The sequence below is a fragment of the Acanthochromis polyacanthus genome, chromosome 5 (genome assembly GCF_021347895.1).
Source record: "Acanthochromis polyacanthus isolate Apoly-LR-REF ecotype Palm Island chromosome 5, KAUST_Apoly_ChrSc, whole genome shotgun sequence".
Taxonomy (NCBI): Eukaryota; Metazoa; Chordata; class Actinopteri; family Pomacentridae; genus Acanthochromis; species Acanthochromis polyacanthus.
In genome coordinates this window covers 24,319,513-24,339,582 of record NC_067117.1, presented here as the reverse complement: position 1 = coordinate 24,339,582, position 20,070 = coordinate 24,319,513, and the positions used below count along the sequence as shown (strand labels likewise).

Sequence of the window (20,070 nt, the reverse complement as noted above, 5' to 3'; positions counted from 1 at the left end):
CTACCATTCATGGTTTATAGCCTCCTGGGCTGTCAGTCTCTGGTCTTGATCCACGTCCATCAAACGAGCAACCAGACTCTTAGCTGTCAAGCAAAAATCACACAGAAGAAACTCAACAAAAAAAAGGTTTATTCTCTTGTTGGATGGAAACATATGACATCTGTTTGAACACTCCAGCGGTAAGAAGAGAGGAAAACTCTCCAAATTTGAAATGTTTACCCTGCAAGCTGTCAGTGTGTTCCCTCGCATTGTTAACTTTATCCTGAAAGTACCTGAATCAGAGATGTCATCCCAGTATGGAGAGTCAAACTCATAATCGCCTGCCAGGATCTTTCGGAACAGGTTCTTGTCATGATTTTCATAATCGTCGTCATCAGTTTCATCGTAGAAAGGAGGGTTTCCTGACAGCCTGAGGTAGGCAAAGAAAGAGCATCAGGAGTCAAAAAGCATCTAGATACCGTATTTAAACAAGGCTAACTATAATGCAATAGAACATCCGGGTGACTTTAAATGAAGTGTTAGGCTTCAGACACTTCCCTTTCTTGTTATTAGGATGGTATTCTACTCTCATTGTACCTCATGTTTACAACTTACAAGATGTACATGATGACACCTGTTGCCCAGCAGTCCACTGGTCTGCCATACCGCTGTCTGCCAACCACCTCTGGAGCTGCGCAAGACAACATAAAACTTCAAAACTTCAAACATCAAATTTTCTGCACGTTTGAAAGAAACAACAAGCTGCCACATAACAATATCTTATCTGCCTCTCGGCAACTTTAATAATCTTACCCAGGTACTCTGGCGTCCCACAGGGGTCTTTGATTAGTCCGTTCTCCAGCTTAGCAAGATGGAAGTCGCTGATGACTATTTTAGAGTGCTTCAGGCGGTTGTAGTAAACCAAGTTCTCCAACTACAGGAAATGACAGATCACAATGGCAATAGCTGATGCAATATTCATGGTTAAGGCGTTTCATATTGCAGAGTTTTAATTTCAGTGGTGAGATACTTTTCTAACAAAAATAATGAGAGGACAGAACATGTGAGTTTAATTATTGAGCAGCTACTCTGAGTGTGTCTATGATCAAATGTAATGAATTTAGCCTATGTACAGGATTTCAGCAGAAAATTTTACAGACATTTGAATGTGAGTAATTATACAGCAACCACCTTTTTCTCAATAACTTTTTCTCTATTCCCATTTTGCACATCAGACTTTTCAGAAAACTGCTCGTCTTCAGCTGCTTCTAAAAAAGCCTGGATTTGACCTATGGTTCCACAAATTCATCATCCTGTTTCAAAATTTATCACCAAAGTACATAAAACTTGGCAAAAACAACTTTTTGCAGCATTTTTGAAAACTCCCAATCTGGTTTTTGTCTGCATAACAGCACAACAATACATTTTAATGAACCATGGTGCTGGCATGTGCTCTTTTCTTGTACCACTTGATTTAAGCAGTGCTTTCTGTACAATCGTAGCATTTTATATGACAGATGGAGGAAATGAGTCAGCAATAGGGTGCTGCGCTGAGTTGGCGCAAATCCAATGTTACGAAAACAAAATTCAGTGATTTAATAACCATGTACCTTCATTTACTATAATTAACAATGGGGTGCCTCAAGGTTCAATTGTGAGACCAATCCTTTTCTGTTTTCCCATTCTGTTAGGCAGACATTGTGTTTCCATTCATTGTTATGCTGACGACACACAGCTGTATACAGACAACAAGTATGCAGAGCTGAAAAAAATAATTTAAAAAAAGAAACTGAAAGAATTTTCTTCAATGAAACACAAGCAAAACAGAAATGCTTGTTAGAAGCTCCAGGCAAACAGATATTTAAATACTGAAATGTACTTGATACCAGCTGGTAGCATGTTGCTAGAAATCTTGTTTGATTAAGCTATGAGTAGCACATACAAAAAGTTTTACAAGCATGTTTTTATCAACTGAGAAACATAATTCAACCTATATTTTACGCTTTAAAGATAAAGAAACTATTTTACAGCTTTGATACATTCCTAAATAATTATATCAGACATTTATCGTAATAATCTTTACTTGCTGAGTGAAGCATTTTAATGTTGATAAGTCCTATATAAATAAAAATGATGATGATGATGATGCTGCATGGAAAGTCAGAAGATCATCAGTTATTAAGCATCGCCTTCTGGGCATCTCAGATACGTTTCTGTAGGAAATTTCAGAGCATTTCATCAGGTTGATAACTTGGATATCTGCACCAAAGTTGTGCACTCACTGACAGTCTGACCTGCAGCAATATCGCTGGCTTGGCTAAAAAATTTCATACCACATCTCTTGATCTCTTAAAAGTTACATTTTCAATAACATTTACAGCTTCCACATTTAAAGTAGGGAACTCACAACGGCTTGAGTAAGCTGAGATAATATTTTGGGATATCATAATGAGACTTACGTTGAGAAAACATATTGATCAGTGACAAAATAGGTCGACTAATTTCTGTTCTCTGTAGGGATGCCAACAATCCCTCCCTCCAAAGCATAAAGGTAGCCTATATTAATGTGAGGAGTATTTAGCCTTGACTTTGGAAACAAATAACACATTTTACACTTTTGTTTGAAATTCAACAAAGTAGTGAGTAATTCATGAATGACATAAGAATACAGATCTACAACCCCTAGAACCCACTGAATTTTAGTCTGTCTAGCAAAAGATCAGAAAGCGAGCAACAGCAGACATCAAGCAGCTGTCACAGGATGACACAGGTGCATATTTACTGTTTTTGAGATTATAAACTTTATTTTGGCATGATCACTGTATTTTCAGCATGTAACTGACTGTACAAGACATTAGCAGACATTATTTAGGACTCTGTTTTACTGTTGTGTACCAGTGGAGTCAGGATTGTTTCTGCCTACAACCCACATTGATTTATATATTCAAAGATCTGCACTATCCCAGCATGTTACCTTGAGGTTTCTGTGGACAATGTGCAAGGAGTGGAGGTAGGCGACGGCCTCCAACACTTGGCGCACCACATTGCTGGTGTCTCGCTCTGAGTAGTAGCCTTGATCCAGGATCCAGTCAAACACCTCTCTGCCTGTTGCACTGTGGAAAAGGAAAGGTTGCGTTGCATGGTTGCTGAAAGTTAGGAATGAGATTTTTATCTCAGCACTGAAAGCTTTCAGACGTCAATCTCCATTTTTAAAAAAAAAAAAAGCCTGTCAGCTGTCTTTGCTGTTTGAGGTGTTGAAAAAAGATGACAATGAGGCAGCCAGGTGAATCAGTGGCATACAATGGAAACTGCAATGTCATCGGTTTAGATCTTACTGAAAAGCTTTCTGTCATGCCTCATTCTTTTGCTTTCTTCCATCAACTGTTCAAAGAAACGCTAAAAAATAAAGATTTGGTAATATCAAGGGCAGGTACGGGGGAGGCGACACTGAACAGGAATATTTCTCAAGAGCAGTTTCTGAAGTTGATCCCAAAGGTGCAGCTAAAAGTTGTTTTGTATAAAATGTATGCAGAAGAAAATCACTTTAAAATTAAGGTAATATTTTAACAATTTATCTGTTGCAATTACGTCCTATTTAAAAAGTCTTCATTTATTTCTGAATAAATTTCACTTTACTAACAAAATAACATATTTTTTGCATTTAAAAAAAGAACATGCTTTGAACCTAAGTGGGATAACTTCAAATATCATGTTTTAGAAATATTAGTTACCATCTGTGAAAGATGAAGGGTGTTGGTATGAAAATTAAGCTGTTAAATTTAATGAAGCATTGTGCATCATGAATTCCCATAAAGTATTTGTGGCAAAACAAACCATTTGATCATTTTAACCACAGATCTTCCACCTGTTATATATTAGAAACAGAGGCCGTATAAAAAGGTAGAGGTGGCCAATACAATCTATGAAAAGGAGATGCAGCTGCTCTGTACCAATATAGCTGCTACTTGACTGTGCAACATAGTGTACAAACTGCAGTCTGGTTACAATGGAAAATGTTTTATTCTAATGAGTGTGTAGTATAAAAATATGATTATAATTTGGCAAAATGAGAAACCTTGTATATTAATATTAAATGTTGTCATTCCAAGAATAATATCCTTTGACATGATTACACAAGGGAAATGATGAATATTATTTCCCCATGGATGTTTGCTTTGCGTTTGGTGGTTTTTTTTTCGAAGCAGAATTCGTAAACCCACAAATCGAGTGTCCTCAGAGGAGGAGACCAGCATCCTACATTTAACATTTCCATGGAAATGCATCAAATTCCCCAAGAACACATGCCGATGAGAATGGAGCAGCAAGCAAAGCGATCATATCTGAATACCAAATGAGTGGAGCTCAGAGCTGTTCTTATATCTGCAGGGCCTTGGGCTACAGCAGCTCATTCCCCACGAGTGTATAATCAACAGACGCAGTTCAGGCCTGAGCCATAGCAAAGACAAGCAGAGCAGCCTTTCCCCCCAGCTCATCAGACATCTGAACTCACAGTTCAAGGAAGAGGAAGTACTCTTTTTTGGTCTCGTAGACATCCACCAGTTGGAGAATGTTGGGATGCTTCACCCTGAGGAGATGTTTCAGAAAGCACAAGACAGGGAGAGAGAGATCAGCTTTAATGCTCATAAATAACACAGTACAGCAGGGGAGCACGCATAAAGAAAAAAATCAGACTGTGAGACATAATCAACTGAATATACTTCAACACAGGTAATGCTAATTCACGTGATCTAATGCGTCTATATGTGCATAAAGACGACCATGCAGCAGTGCTGTGCTGAGGAAGTACACTTGTTTCCTTTGTGATCACTTTTAAACGAAAGCTTCATTGGCAATTGTTTCCCCAACTCATTCTGAACTCACAAGGGCTATTTAACGAATGAAAATTTTTAATTTTGGACATTTTTGAATCATTATTATTGTTGTACGTCACGTACGACAGGTAGTGACGCGCATAGAGTTCAATAACTGTAACTAAACTGACTAATACATCAGGATCCAGGGAAAAGCGCTGCATTATGGGATTTTTTTTCCACAAAGAAAATGCATGCGTTTTTGTTCTATGGTATGAATATTTAAAAGCATGTATATAATATCTTTATCATATAGAATTTCATATTTAAAATCCAAGCTATTGAATAAACGTCAGGAAGTGAACGTAGCCCAGTGGGGAGCAAATGGTGGAGAGTCTGGGCACAAGAGCATGGCTTCAGGTACAGTTACATGTGGACAATAGTGCTGTGTTTCTTTACAACCAGTCAGGGGATATTATCTGTGAACAGCTGCTGGAATGACATAAAGCTGTTTTCCATTGCAGGAGTTTAACCTCTGTATGTTCTTACTGTGGAAATCTCCACTGTAGAACATCTATTAGGGCCATTTTCTGGAAAAAAAAAAAAAAAAAAGCATCTACTTCAGGGCAGGTACTTCTGAGGAAACTACCGTGCAGATCTCAACACTGATTAGTTAAACTTGGAGAGGACACTTCTGCCCAAACACCCCTCCTGGGGTTTTGGGCTGTTGACAAGGGAACTCCAGAGAACATGGTCTTGGGCTTTTCTTTACAGTTGCAGTTACAGTCAAGCTTCTTGATATCCATTTGCAGATCCCCATTTCAGATGTTCTTTGGACGGCTTCTTCTCTTTCCTCGATGGTTCCACGTCAGGGCTTGTCTGATGGTGTTTGTCATTGATTTTCACAAAATGTGCCCAACCCAGCACCATTATTCTACTGGCAATTCATGTGTTTTTATCCATAGTTCATTGTTACTGATCTTGTATCTTGAGGATCTTTCTTAAGCAGTTATTGATGGAGGTCTGTACTTCACTGATAGTGTTATTCGTCACTCTCCAAGTATCAGAATCATAAGGGAGTACTGATTTTATACACGACTACCACTTTTTCTGTCATGTTGATGTCCTCATCAAGTAGCAGCCCTACTGGGCTTCACCATCAATAACATAAAGTTTATCATATCGGCAAACATAACCAACCTTCCATTGTTCGATTTCCTACACGCTCTTAGTAGTTGAGTTACTTTCAGAGTTAAAGCTGTTGGATTCACAACGGAAACAAAAAGGCTGAAGGAGTTGTTTAAAGGATTGTTCCTGTGCCTTGTGCCTATCATAACTTCCTGCAGTGGAAGGCCGCCTATTACAATCAGACATGTGAGCTGAATGCTTTGGCCTGCAGTTCTGATAAGGCCTCTTTGTGCTACACCAGCAAAACAGTGGTCCACTAATTTAAATAATACCACTACAATAGTTGTGACAAAGCTCTTGCACATCATTAAAGATCCCCTCAAGACATGTTTTAAAACTGGAAAAAATACAGTATCTAACACGGCTTCACATGAAAAAAGTTTAATTGCCTAGTTAAGGACTCTTAAAAAATTATATCTGCTCCTTCTCTGCTACTAAAAATGAGTCCACAATCTATAAATATGCAAATGTGTTCTTCATTTCGGAAGTTTAATTGCAGGACACAAGATGTCTCCTACTATTTTAAAAAGTGTGTGTGCACCTGAGGCTTCATGTTTCCATATCACGCTGGTGTTATTGGGATATTCAACCAGGATTCTCTTTCTAACTAGATGTGATGTCACGTGTTAAACTGATAAAATGAGATTTAACATGAGCTCAGAGGAGAAAATGAATGTGAAAACAACTCTGCACATACAAGGGAACAATATGTAAATGTAATTTTGAGTGGAGATGAACCAGAAACTGAAAGTGGCTAATAAGAAGCCAAACTGTCAAGTGACTGTGATATTTTTTGGTTCATTCTATGTAGTAACAATAAAAAAATGGAAGAAGATTAATACTTGAATGAGTCCTTCTTTCCTATTATAATGTCTACACTCAAGGATTTTACTTTCGAAACTATATTTGACGTTTTGCTGGCAATTATTCATAGCCTTTCATAGTGTCACCACATTTGATTTTTCACTCAAACCCCATCATTGATGATTAGAGCGAGAAAAGCAGGAGTGGGGCACATCCCTGTTATTGAGGCGTCTGAAGTCTAATTTTCAGAAGAATATGAGTTCATGTTTTGAAAAGGCTTCGTATAAAGAAATCACACCTTCATCTTCATCTTGCCGCAGCGCGCCACTCGCTGTCAGCAACAAATAGTTTGATAAGACTCAGGTTATGCTAATGTGGGCTTTACTGGAAAGTTTAGTGATCGGAGAGAAGCTGTGGAAAAATATGTCTCAGGTAAACTGAGTTGATGCAGTTTGTGAAAAGTTCAAGAAGATGAAACAGCGAAAGGAAAAGTTCTTTGGCAGTCTCATTGCAAACCTCATCATTAACCACAATAGACAACTCACATCTTTAGGATGAGGATCTCATTTTTGGCAGCCTTGCGGACTTTCCTCCCATCCTTTTTCAGGAACTTTTTACATGTGTACATTTTCATTGTAGTTTTGTCCTTGGCCCTGAAAATCTCACAGAACTCCTCCCTGAAAAGAAGCATTGAATGCTACTTTAGTGCTACTTAGATATAAACAGAAAATAAGATTTAAAACATAATTCAAGTGTATAGATGATACATGTAGCTCTAGATGTTGAGATACTCACGATTTAACGATCTGGCCCAGATCATATTTATCTGTCACGTCTGAAGGACTGTTGTAATCCTTCTTCTCCCCGATTGTTAAACAGCCAAATGGCATGGCCACTCCTGACCTGTGGTGAAAAACGCAGAGGGAGAGACAAATGAAGTACATAAAAAGACAGACATAACACCTCCATCAATCTGGATGATTATTTCTTCAATTTGGCCTCACACTGTGCTATAATATTACACAGGATGATGACTTGGCAGAAACATGGCCCGCCCTCAGTCATAAAGAATTACTCCAGTAATGCTGAGAAAGCCTTTCGAAAGTGTGAGGGCTAAAGAGCCACCAGAGGCAGCATTTTTGTCTCACTTAACTTAGTATAACGGAGCTTTTCATGATCCTGCATTAATAAAGGGCAAAGCCACAGAGATATGAGCCGCAAAGTCTCAGCTTTCTGCTATTGTCTCATGACTAATAAAGGCAGAAGTGTGGACTGAAAGTGCCAGTACTTTTCTGTGATCTGAAAGTTACAAAACATAGGGGTCAGGGAGCTGAAGGAGCAGCGGCTAATATGAACAGAGAGTCCAGCGAGGCAACTGCAGCAACAAGTGAAGCATTTCCAATCAAAAAAGGGAGCCGGCAATTACAGGCAGAGCACCCCAGGACTCTGGGAGGAATTAAAGCACTTTACGAGCCTGGCATCAACACTTGAACACCTAATTGCAGAGCAGCCTCTCCATGCCTTTTTCTAACAGCATTTAAGGCTAGCCTGCAATTCTTTTTTTTCACAAAGAATTAGAGGTTTTATATTCAGCTAAGGTGGAGTTGTTATTTTCGCGTTTCAAGAAAGAAGAAGGGTGATATTTTGTCTTTGTCTTCCTGTCTCTGCACAGCACAGTCAGGAGCACTGATCCCACAACAAGGACAAAATTAGCTGGATTGTGCAACAATTAAAGAAGTCATGATGTACTGCAGTTAAGATGGTGTGTGTTTACGTATGTGTGCATGGGCATTTTTGTGTGTGTAAAACCTATAATCTGTTCTGTGTTTTCTGCACAAGAAGCACATAGTCTGACACACATGCAAATAAAAAAATAAATAAATATATATATTTTTTAAAGATTGCATAGTATCAAGTACACACTACACACCTCATTCTTTATACCAACCAAGCTTTGGGATTAGCAACCAATAATACTTTTATTGGACAGAGATGCACACATTTTAAAAATCCTCACGACTGAAAATCCTTTTTCCTCTCTTGTTAACGTGTAAATATAGTCTTTTATTTTTTTAAATGCCTGAATGCTACTGGTAACAGTCTCAAAAAGACAGATTCAGACTTCAGGGGTTTCAAACAACAAATCTAAAGAACTAACCCCATCAACTTGTAAGCTTTGGCTTTCTGTATTCTTATTCTTCTTCATAACTGGTTTCCAGTTCAAACATCCATCCGTTCACCCATCCATCTATTCATCCATTCCATCTATACACCGCTTAATCCTCACTAGGGTCACGGGGGCTGGAGTCTATCCCAGCTGACTTAGGGTGAAGGCAGAGGACACCCTGGACAGGTCACCAGTCTATCACAGGCCTACATAGAGAGACAAACAATCGCACTCACATTCACACCTACAGACAATTTAGCATTACCAATTAACCTCAGCATATTTTTGGACTGTGGGACGTAGTCAAAGTGAGAACTCATACATGCACAGGGAGAACATGCAAATTCCATGCAGAACGATCCCAGGCCAGGACGCAAACTGGGGATCTTCTAGCTGCAACAGTGCTAACCACCGAGTACTGTGCAGCCCCAGTTCAAACAAGTATGACTGAATTACTCAAACATTGTAACTTGGCATTGTGCAGCATCGAGACATTTTACAGTATTGAATGAGATGATGTGTTGAGATGCTCTGAAAGGAGAGGACAGTTCACAGAGCCATGCATTCTACAGGAAGCCACAGTGTAGTTACTTCTGAGGCTTTTTAAAAAAAAAAAAAAGCAGGACGTGATTATTGTAATAGAAAAAAATCTAAACATGTATTTTAATACACAGAGATGAGTTTATATGGGTTTAATAAATGGCCAGAGAAGGACTTTAACATTTTCCATTCATCTATCTCTCCAACATCTTACTGACAGATTTCTAAAAAAAGGAAACTGTGGGTTGTCATGTCCATAAAAGTGGATCCATACGGTGACTCAATCTTAAACATTATGGTCTGACATTCGTTGAAAATGGGATCATTGGTCTAACAACCTGATCACTTCATTTTTCACCTGCTTCTAAAACACACAGACAATCAGAGTATTCATATCTAGGAGAAAATACAAGTGATTTAAAGGATGCCATTACTAAAGTTTTAAAAGAGAACCGTTATATTTTCTTCTTCTGTGGCAGCCTTTCCATGTGCTTCCTGGTCCAATGTGCCCACTAAAGTAGGAGATATGCAGATGTTTGTGTAATTTCATCCCAAAGTATCAGTATCCTGTGTAGCATGTTAAATCTTCTGGAAACACAATTAAGAAACCATTTATAGATCTACTGGGAGGGGCTGTTTTGGTTGATTTACTGTGTGACTAATACATTAAGTCATTTAAATCCAATATTGCCATAAAGGAGTAGCGCTCACTCATCTGCAACATTACTCACAATGGCCTGTACTTTAAGGGGGGAAAAATGAAAGAATGACTCCTTGATGTAAAAATCAAGGTTAAATCTGTGGTGGCTCAGATTTCTTGTCACAGTGCACTGGACATCCTCATGATACCTTAACATTCTGATCCGTACTGAAAGAAAGTGATTCTATTACATACTTAAGACAGCCAGCTAAATGGAAGTAAATAGTTTTTGAGGGAAAACCTAAAGAAAATGGTATCAGTTACAAGAAGTAAGTATGTGATTAAATGTTCTCATGATTCAAATCCCTGGACAGATCAGTGAAATTTGGTGGGAAAACAGTTGTGCATCTCCCAACAGTGGTGTGTTTTTAAATAAGGTTTACACTACTTATTAATGTGGTACAATCGTTCAGTCTTGATGACTGGTCTAGGACCCGTGCGATTATTCTCCATAGAAAACAGTGAATATAAAGAAGAGTGGCGCTGAAAAACTACTGCACAGCAAAATTTCACCAGATGAGTAAAGGGTAAAAAATATTTCTTTCCGAGCGACACAACAACCATCTGTGCCAACACTCAGGGTGATGGATGTCCACATGTAAATGAGCACAGGCAGTATGAGAAGTAAAGCGTAATGAGTAAGAAGGGCAATCTGTTCACTGTAGATCCACGAAGCGACTCCTAATCCAGTCTAAATGAACGAGGCTCAGCATGGAGATGTCTCAAATTGCAGAGAGAAAACAGTGCTCTCTCTGAACTTTCCTTTTTCTCATCAGAGGCACGAGTCTGTGTTGTGTAGTCTGTGCAAGGAGTTGACCTTTCCTGGCTCTCCATCTCTTTCGCTCACTCTCCATACACTGTACATGTCTCTCAGTGATAAATGCTTTGGCTCAGCTGAGGTTATGCTGCAGAGACGAAAGGAAAGCTAAATAGAGGCAATTCTGAGGATGTCTGGCAGACAGAGCAGGCATTAGAAAACACGTCAGAGACAAATATTATGCTCGAAAACATTTATATTCAGCAAGTAGCTATAACAGTCCACAGGAGAGTCATAGCGTTGCAGGGAAGGAAAATAGATTGGAGAAAAAGTGCAACTTTGATGAAACCCAATAAATCTAACAAAGTAATTCAACAAATTAACAGAACCTTTGTGGTTTGGGGAAAGCTTTCTGCACCCAGTCAGCAAAGACCTTTATTTTCTAAGTTCATGGTGAACGTTTAAAGTTAGAAGAGGAACTTTGGAGACGTGAACATTCACACAAAAATCCAAAAGAAGATAAAGTCATTTCCCGGAGAGCGTCAGTCTCTGAAATCTTTTTAAAAATGTGTGAGTTAGTGTAATGGATGAAGAACTTGTGAAGCATTTCAAACAGAAGTAGCAGGAAGTAGGCCATATCATATAACAGGGATTGAATAATGGAGTCCCTTTAGTCTGACCACAGAAAGCAACAATCCCCCGTGTTCTGTCTGCTATCTGACCACTGTGGCTCATGATGCTTTATGGGCCAGTCTGCGAACGGGACCTACCGATAGGTCCAGGCTGAGACACGTTGCTGTATTGCCAAGGAAATTCTGCAGGTGCAATGAGGATTTATAGGTCAGAAGACAGATAGTGATAAAGGTTTATTAAGCAGATAATGCTTTATTAAGCAGTTCCTCCTCTAGCCAGGCGAGGCAATGAGCAAATGAGGGTTCTTCCCCCCCTTTCTTATTTTTTGTGCCTGCTGAGATTAATGCAAAATTAGGATTAGGCTAATACAGTGCTAAATGTGCGCCATGTCGAGATTTTCTAAAGGTAGCAGTAATAGGGATTATTTTACCTGTCACTGTGGTATAATGTTGGGTTGTAAAAATGTCTGCTACCTGTTTTGTATGGTAAGCCTTTACATACATGAGGGAGCAGTCGTTTGCACTAATCCCACCATAAAATTCTTCTGCGACAGAGAAGTATTTCCTGGTTTGGAGAAATCTTTCATTTGCAATTTGGCTTTTGACTTTGTCTCAGTCCTCCTTTTACCTCTCTTCCTCTGCCTTCGAAGCCAACAAATGAGGATGCAAAGTAAAGACCAGACCCCATTCATTACACGAGTGCTGACCGCAGGACATTACAGATTTACTGATGTGAACCCAAGCAGTGCTAAGTCTTAAGAGTTATGTACAACCTATATAGTTCACAGACAAATGTTCACCCGAGCAACATAAAACACATGATTTCAGTTTTGCACATGACGCATTGATCAGCTCACAAAAAATACCAAAACATACAAGGCTCTCTTGCCGCACCTTTATTGATTTTGGCTTTGACTCACATGTTTACTTGATGGTCCATGTAATGTGAAAGATGTCACTTGTAATAAAATCCCAGAAGAATTAATATACAGCTGTAGTTTCACTTTAACATAGTTTAGGCATCTTTTACCTCTTTTTTTTTTTTTGGCTTTTAGTTTTGATTCACAGCTCATGTTTCTGGTCAGCCAAACAGAATACAAAGTAAGCAACTAAGTGGGGAAAACACTGGAGCAAAAGAGCCAGATAGTTATCTTGCATGTAACGAAAGCTGAATGACCGAGCCTCAAATGGCCATTTGAGGAACTGCAGTTTTTGGCACTTCCATGGCGGCTTAATTTCAGCCTTGGTGGGTGCTGCTTGGTTTTCAGCTAGCTGACCTACCAAAAAGTGGCCCAAAAAAAAAAAATCTGTAAGAATGTATTTAAATTACCTCCCCCTGATCATGCCTGGGCCCTCCCTTGTTGTTGGCTTTTCCCCAGAGTTCACGAATGGTTGGTATCAGGAAAACAGCTGAACAAATTGTCCATTCAAGATAACTCTGATGAATTCTCTTCATAACACCACTGTCAGTTTTGGAGACCCAGTGCTTCGGTTATGTTTTTATAAGTTTTTACATACAGTTCCATGAATCTTAAAATCCTAACAAGTTGATAAATGCTATCTGCCTTACTATGGACCAACTTTGCAGTGAAATGAACAGGCAAAGAGAAACTACTGTAATGTTATATGAATGGGTCCTTTTCTTTTGCTTTTTTGAGGCAGCAAACACGATACACAACATTTGGGTAACCTTTGAAATTTGGGCCTATCGACTGACTTTATGGCTGGTGACAGAAATTTTTTCATCTCTGCTGGCATGCACTTCACAGTGGCTGCAGCTACGTGCTGCGAACACACGCAACTTCAGCAGCCATTTCCTGTTAGTGCATGCTTTGATTCGTGTTTTACAGGTTAATTATTTATTGAGTTGAAATCTCAAGGATGCAGACCAAATAAAATAACAAAAATAGTTCCAAAAAAAGACCCACTTGGGGATGGACTCAGTCAGTCGCAGATAGCACTTATTCGTCCAATTGTCCAACCCTAGTTTGAAGTGAGCAATCCTTTGCAGTATGCTTATGTGTCATTTCCCTCAAGCACACTCCATTCTTGAGTGCTTTGGACAAACTAGTAATTCTGTTTTGACAAGGCTTAGCTCAGCCATCTAAAATATCACCTGTTCCTCCCTCAGTCTTTCTGCCTGCCTCTATCTGTTCCTGGAGATTGGTTGAAGCCTCAGCCCCACAAGGAGACCCTCTCCAGCTATTAAAAAATAAACATCCTTGACATTCATTTTCTTTCATCCCTGCTGATCTCCTGGGATTGCTCAAGAGACTGCAATAGCACTTTGCCGTCAGCTAAAAAGAGAAGATAAGGTCACCACAGATGGGCATGGCGACAATCGTGTAAGTCTTAACAGAGAGGTGTGAGAAGGAAGCCTCTCGCTGTGTCCTCTATTCCAAGTAAACGCTTGAAGGAAACTGGTTTTTACACTAGAAGCAAAGTGCATGTACAAGGCAAGTTCATGTTGAACTGCAACAAGTCAGCTCTAAAAGCCTCTAAATACAACCAAAACTAGGGGGATGTAATGGAGCTTATACATAATACATGGGAAACGGTTGTATTTCAAGCTTCAGTAAGGATTAAATGACTTCAGGACATTTAATTTAAAAGGTTAAATCAGTCATTACAATCTGATTCTGAAGAAAAGATACTGAAATGGTCTGGCTGTGACACTATGTTCAGACAGCAGAAGGATCTCACCTATACTCTTTATTTACTTGGAAAAAAATGTAGTTTGGAGGATCTTTTTGCATTTCTGAGTTGTGTCTACAGGAATTCAGTTCATTATTCAACAACCTATCTTTATAACTGAAGATAACACCCATAAGTGTACCAACACTTATCACTTCCGATATTTCCTCATCTGTAGCTGCAAAGAGACTATAGAAGTATTTCCGTACACGATCACCTGTTTCATCATTCATGATGATGTCAGATACGTGTCATGTTGAGTTAGAGGTGAACAACACTTTTTGCCGATCTCAAAGGTCAAACTGAGCTGAGAACAAATCATGTACAATCCCTTGATTCTATGTGAGATGTTACATATCACCTGCCCAAGAAAATCAGATTTTAGTTGCTGGTGTGACATTCGTAGGTGGAGTAACAAATGGATTTTAAAGGTACAACAACACTTTGGGTGCGAAACAAATTTTTTCAAGTCAGGTGTGGACACATAACACATTAGGATGTGTCATTGTGTGAAGGGCGAGAAAGTCACAGTACAAAATAAATCATTTACCATTACGGCAGCCCAGCAGTGAAATACATGTCCAGTTAAACCCATAAGTATTCATATCCAAACACTGATCTATAGTGAATTTTTGTAGTAGGTTTTGTCTGGTGGAAATGACATAAACAAGTGACAAAAGATGGTAAGGCATTGTGTTGGAGATGCTGATAGCAAATTATTTCTCTGTTTTCATATTTCTTATACAATTGGTGTGTCCAGAATTATTCATCTTTTTCAGTCTTCTCCACTGGGATATTGTTCCACATGTCTTCTGTGATAATCTCCAGCGCTTGGTGATTGAAGGCTTCCTTGCCGTCACTCTGGTCTTCAGTTGCCTCATCTAGATCCTCAGTGAGATTCAGGTCTGGGCTCAGGCTGGTCCGCTCCTGCACGTTGATATTGTTTCTTGGCACCCTTTTCAGATAATTGCCCAGTTGAAATGTCCAGTACTCTTCTGTCTTAATGTCATCCTCTTTTCTCATGCCATTTACTTTGACATGGTTGCCTGGTCCATTAGTGGACCCCCCCCCAAAAAAAAAAAATCCAAATGTCAAATCCACATGATGATCCACATTGATGACTGAAAGTATTCTTATTGGTCTGGGTGAGCTTTTTCAATGGCTAGGTGAGCTTTGGCCCACTTGTTCTGCATTCATGGATATCACCCTTGTTCTGTGTCTACAGGAGTGTCTGCTTTGAGATGTTGGTGCCAGCTTTGCTCATTTTCATCAGCATGATCTTCGGATTCTTCTTGGCCTCTCATATGGCCATACTTGCCAGTGCAGAAGTCTCTTTTGGCGTCCTACCACGCCTTTTCACATTACTTTTTGGTGATTCTTTGTATTGTAGTCACTGGTGCTTGAAAACACTTGGATATCACTTTATTGTCTTTCCAATCTTGTAAACAGCCCCAATGTGCAACTCTCTGTCAAGAATAGACTTGTACAGCAAGCTCTCTAATCTTTTTGGTTTTATCCATGACTAGCAGTTAACTAGTGACTCTCTGGAACATGGTAGAAATTACCAGGACTATTTGGAATGACACAAAAGCTGAATTTTCTCAAAAATGTGAGATAATTTTTTTGAATAATTTGGGAAATTGTTCAAATGTATCAAAAATCTCTCAAACACAATCACTTGTTTGTCGCTTCAAGACACATGGCCCAAAAATAATCCCGACAAATCAGAATTTGGCATGGCTACAAAGAATTTGGGGCTTTACTATAACTAAAACACAGTTGATTTTGAGGTCTATGTATTTGCTTGCACCACAGTGACAAGCATTTGATTTGATCACTATAGCTGTTGTTCTAAGTTATACAACAACAGTGAAATCCCAATAATGTCAAAGCTGCCCAACTGTGAGTGAACTTTTATGTATGAGGAGCTGAACCAAGGGCCAAGACAATCCATTAGTGCTGAGAGTTACTGAAAAGACAGGGGACTCTTGGTGGAATATTGAAGTTATGCAATAAATCTAAGTCTGTCAGTATATGACTCTGCCAGTGCCTTTGATAGCGTTGCCAAAAATATCTCCTTTACTCCCGATGTTAGTCCAAAAATCTTCTACATAATTGATTAAAATGGGAAACCCAAGATAGAGACAAAGTCCTTGATATTATTTTACAGCATAGAGTCAAAACTGCATGAATTCAGTGTCACTTCATGGAAACACTTCCTCAGAAACTCACTGGGGAGGAGGAACAACATTCAGCAACATCATCACTCTGCCTCATTACTGTACCACACAAGAATTAGGTCTTTTTTTTTTTACGTTTGACTTCAAGGGAAAACGGTTTCTTGGAAATGTTGACATAAAAGTTTGCACATGCACTCTCTCTGGGGCTTTTTACTGCACTAATTAAAGTTGCAATGCAGCATATCAAGCTGGGCCAGCAGAGGAGAACGGACCTGAGAGCTTTATAATGAGGGGAGAAAAGCAGGGTGACAAACGCAGGTAGGAAACACACAAAGAGATCGAAAGTTGCATCAATCAGCAGCATGCGTGGAGTGGGATCAGAATAAAGATGGCGGCAAAGGTTTTAAAAAGTGGATGCATACACAATTTAATTAATTATTCATGGCAGTCTCCTTTTCCACAGTGCATCTCACTGGGCTGCAGTTCGTGTCTTTCTTGTATCGAGGAATCTTTGTGTCCCGGGGTGCTTGCTAACAGTGTACTGGCAGCAGAAGCATGGCAGCCCTTGCAATGCTGTAATAATTACCAGTCTTCTCTACTCAGCTCTCATCTAATCCAGGTTCAGTATGCTGCTATGCATGTCGGTGTCGACATCAGCCTCACACAGAACAAATCTCTTAAGAATCTACTACATCTCTCATTTGTTTTTCAGGCAGCATGGACAAATGGAAGCTTTTCGAGGGCTCGTTCAAGGACCCATGGACCCTCATCATTCAGATACCTTTAAAGAGCGATCACACTCTATGTGCTGCCATTCATTCAAAGCAATACTCTTCATCTGACTCATATTGCTGCATTCTTCAGTGAATGAGAAAACACAGCAGTGGCTTCTTCAACAGTAGGGTGAACTTGACAAAGAGCTCTATCTTGTCCACTTCACTTCCTTCCCATTTCCTTCTGTCTTCCTGTGCCGTCACTCTCTCACAGCCCCTCTATGGCCAATCACTAAAGATCCAAAGTAGCACCTTACAAGAATCACATTCACAATCACAAATTACAGTGCAGCTGCTTCTTGCAACAGCTTCTCAATAAGAGTGAGAGTGGAGGATCATGCTACATAAAGAGTCATGGTTCTTCAGACAATGTATCTTCAGCCCTTTCTGCACCAAACCATTATTTTTCTGCTCCAGAGCACAAAAAGCACATTGCTAATTAGGCAGGACAGAACACAGAGTTTTTGTTATCGGTTAAATTTATGTTTTACAGCAAACAGCTCCTCAGAGGCTGTTTGCATTACAGACTGAGGCATCGTCATCTCAGAGCTGACTAATAGCATAGCAACATGTCACGGCTGCTTTTTCTTTCTTTTGGCACAGCAGGCCCACACTTTGGCAAAAATGACAGAATTTGATCCTACAGACATCTGACTTGAAGTGATTTAAAACCTGGAACTCAATCAGTCAATTGTCCACGACAAACCTGTAACTGCACCTGTCTTCAGTGTCTTTTCAGTCCTGCCAGCACCAAATATATGTCACATGTCTGTCCCACAAAGAAAATGGTTGTGTAACAGATCACCAAAGACACCTGCAGAAACACCTCGGTGCACTTCGATACTGATTTAAACAGCCCTTCACTGCATTTAGTCTGTATAACCTGTAAGTCATGCAGACGTGACTATGAGATACTGTGGTTTGGGTACATCAATTATTAAAGTGATTTACGCTGGTAGATTAGCTGACTCTGCTACTAAAGCCTGAATAGTAATTGTGGGCTGGATTTGCCCTGGGGAGAGGTTTTATTTTCTGCATTTAAAATCTGCTAAATGAAGATTTTTGCGCATAAGTTTTGAATTATTTTGTTCGTGAAGTGCACATTTACAACTCTGGTGCACTTTACAATAATGTTTGAGAAGAAACAAGTCAAAATGAATGAATAAAATAATAACAACATAAACTATTTAATAAAGAATGGATGAAATCTTAAATAAAAATGATCTTGTGCTGAGCACAGGCATGTGTTATGCATGTGCACGTTATGTATGGATACAAAACTGCGTGTAAATTACACTTATGAAGGTGTGTTGATCAGTTCATCACTTTTGGCAAGTCTTTGTTTTGCTAGTGTTAAAATAACCGTTCCCTGCCGACGCTGCCAAAAAGTCCGAAAATTCACATAAAGATGACAGAAAATGGCTCCACGCTGTTGCTGTCTATTAAAGAATGTGTTTAAACTTTTAAGCACCTAGCGGGGACAAGGTGTTACGGTGAAGAAATGAGGGAAGGACAGAAAGGTGAATTTGTCTTCAAATAACACTATCACTGTGCAGGCTGCTGTACCTGGCAATGGGAAATCTTTAACAACGTGTGAATCCACATTATAAGCCGCATCAATGCCAAAATTTAATCACTTGGTCCTTACGTCATTTCTGACCTTCCCTGAAAATTTCATCCAAATCTGTTGCTCCATATTTTGAGTAATGTTGCACATGGACAGACAGACTCACAGAAAAACGGAGGCCGTCACATAACTCCACCACGTCTGACTATGCCTACGTGCTGTAACGTTACGTAACTCAAATAAATTCAAAAGCGCAGCAGTGCTGCTCTGACAGGTTGCTGTAGCAGCACCTTTTGGCACTTAAAAAGCACGTCATGATGAATATTACTTCTCCCCTTCTTTTTACAAAAGAAATTATGACTTACTCATCCTCTGTTCAGATCGGTGCCGCTGATGAATGCGGATCAATGGCGATGCTGTCTGAGGTTGCAACCTACTCAGAACCAACGGAATGAATGAGTGATTGACATCACTGTTAGACAATGAGCCAATCAAGGGGAATATAACCGTCTTTGTCGCCTCTGATTGGCTATGTATGCGCCATCTGAGCCTTGTCCTTGCCATGGTGTGAGCTTAACTGGCAATCAATATTTGTGACTGCCCAGTGGGGTGGCCAGCAGATTTGTAAGGGTGGCCGCGGCCACCCCAGGCCACCGCCTGGTGGCGCCATTGCTCATCATTCATTAATTTACTTTCAGTACTCAGTGAAACTCCATCAAAGGTGCTTTGGGAGAGACTGTGGCTGTGACAGCAGAATACATCTGCCAACTCCAAATAAATCGAGGTGATTCCTGAATGTAAATGTACCTTCACCTGATTGTTACATTTCTTTTCCTGGTATTCGCATTTCTCCTCCTTTGGTAGAGTTAACTGCCTCAACCTACTGCAAGCTCCTTCACCTTACTGAACACAGACACACAAACTGGCCTTTTCCAAACATCCAGCAGGGGGCGGCTCCTTTGATCAAAAAAAAGAAGTCCGATTATATGAAAGTCAATCAGGAAGTGACCATAATTCTCACTTTATGTTTCACCTTATTAAACATTTCCTTGGGAATTTATGACCTCAATTGCTAGTTTCAAGTCTCCTGCAATACAGGATGATGTTAATAGCGGAAATTATGGCCCCATTTGAAGTAAAACAGATGATAAAGCAGGGTAGCATCAATAGTTAACTGCTCACCCATAAGAACAATAGTGTAAGCTTGCTGTCTCTTACTGTTACTACCAGCTAAGTTAGTGTTTTTTGTGAAAGAAAACAATACAGCACTGAAATAGG

At 39.6% G+C, this 20,070-nt stretch overlaps 1 protein-coding gene across 1 annotated transcript in view; it reads right to left on the bottom strand.

Moving 5' to 3' along the window:
• The window catches only part of camkvb (CaM kinase-like vesicle-associated b), a 49,683-nt gene that overhangs the window by 6,398 nt on the left and 23,215 nt on the right, over positions 1-20,070 (bottom strand). Inside the window, exons 2-9 of the mRNA XM_022189041.2 lie at positions 7,578-7,685; positions 7,328-7,459; positions 4,490-4,564; positions 2,954-3,092; positions 793-913; positions 595-670; positions 273-409; positions 5-83 (exon numbers count right to left, since the gene is read on the bottom strand). Coding sequence (XP_022044733.2) covers positions 5-83; positions 273-409; positions 595-670; positions 793-913; positions 2,954-3,092; positions 4,490-4,564; positions 7,328-7,459; positions 7,578-7,672 — 854 coding nt within the window. The 5' untranslated portion in view covers positions 7,673-7,685. The remainder of the gene's footprint in view (positions 1-4; positions 84-272; positions 410-594; positions 671-792; positions 914-2,953; positions 3,093-4,489; positions 4,565-7,327; positions 7,460-7,577; positions 7,686-20,070) is intronic.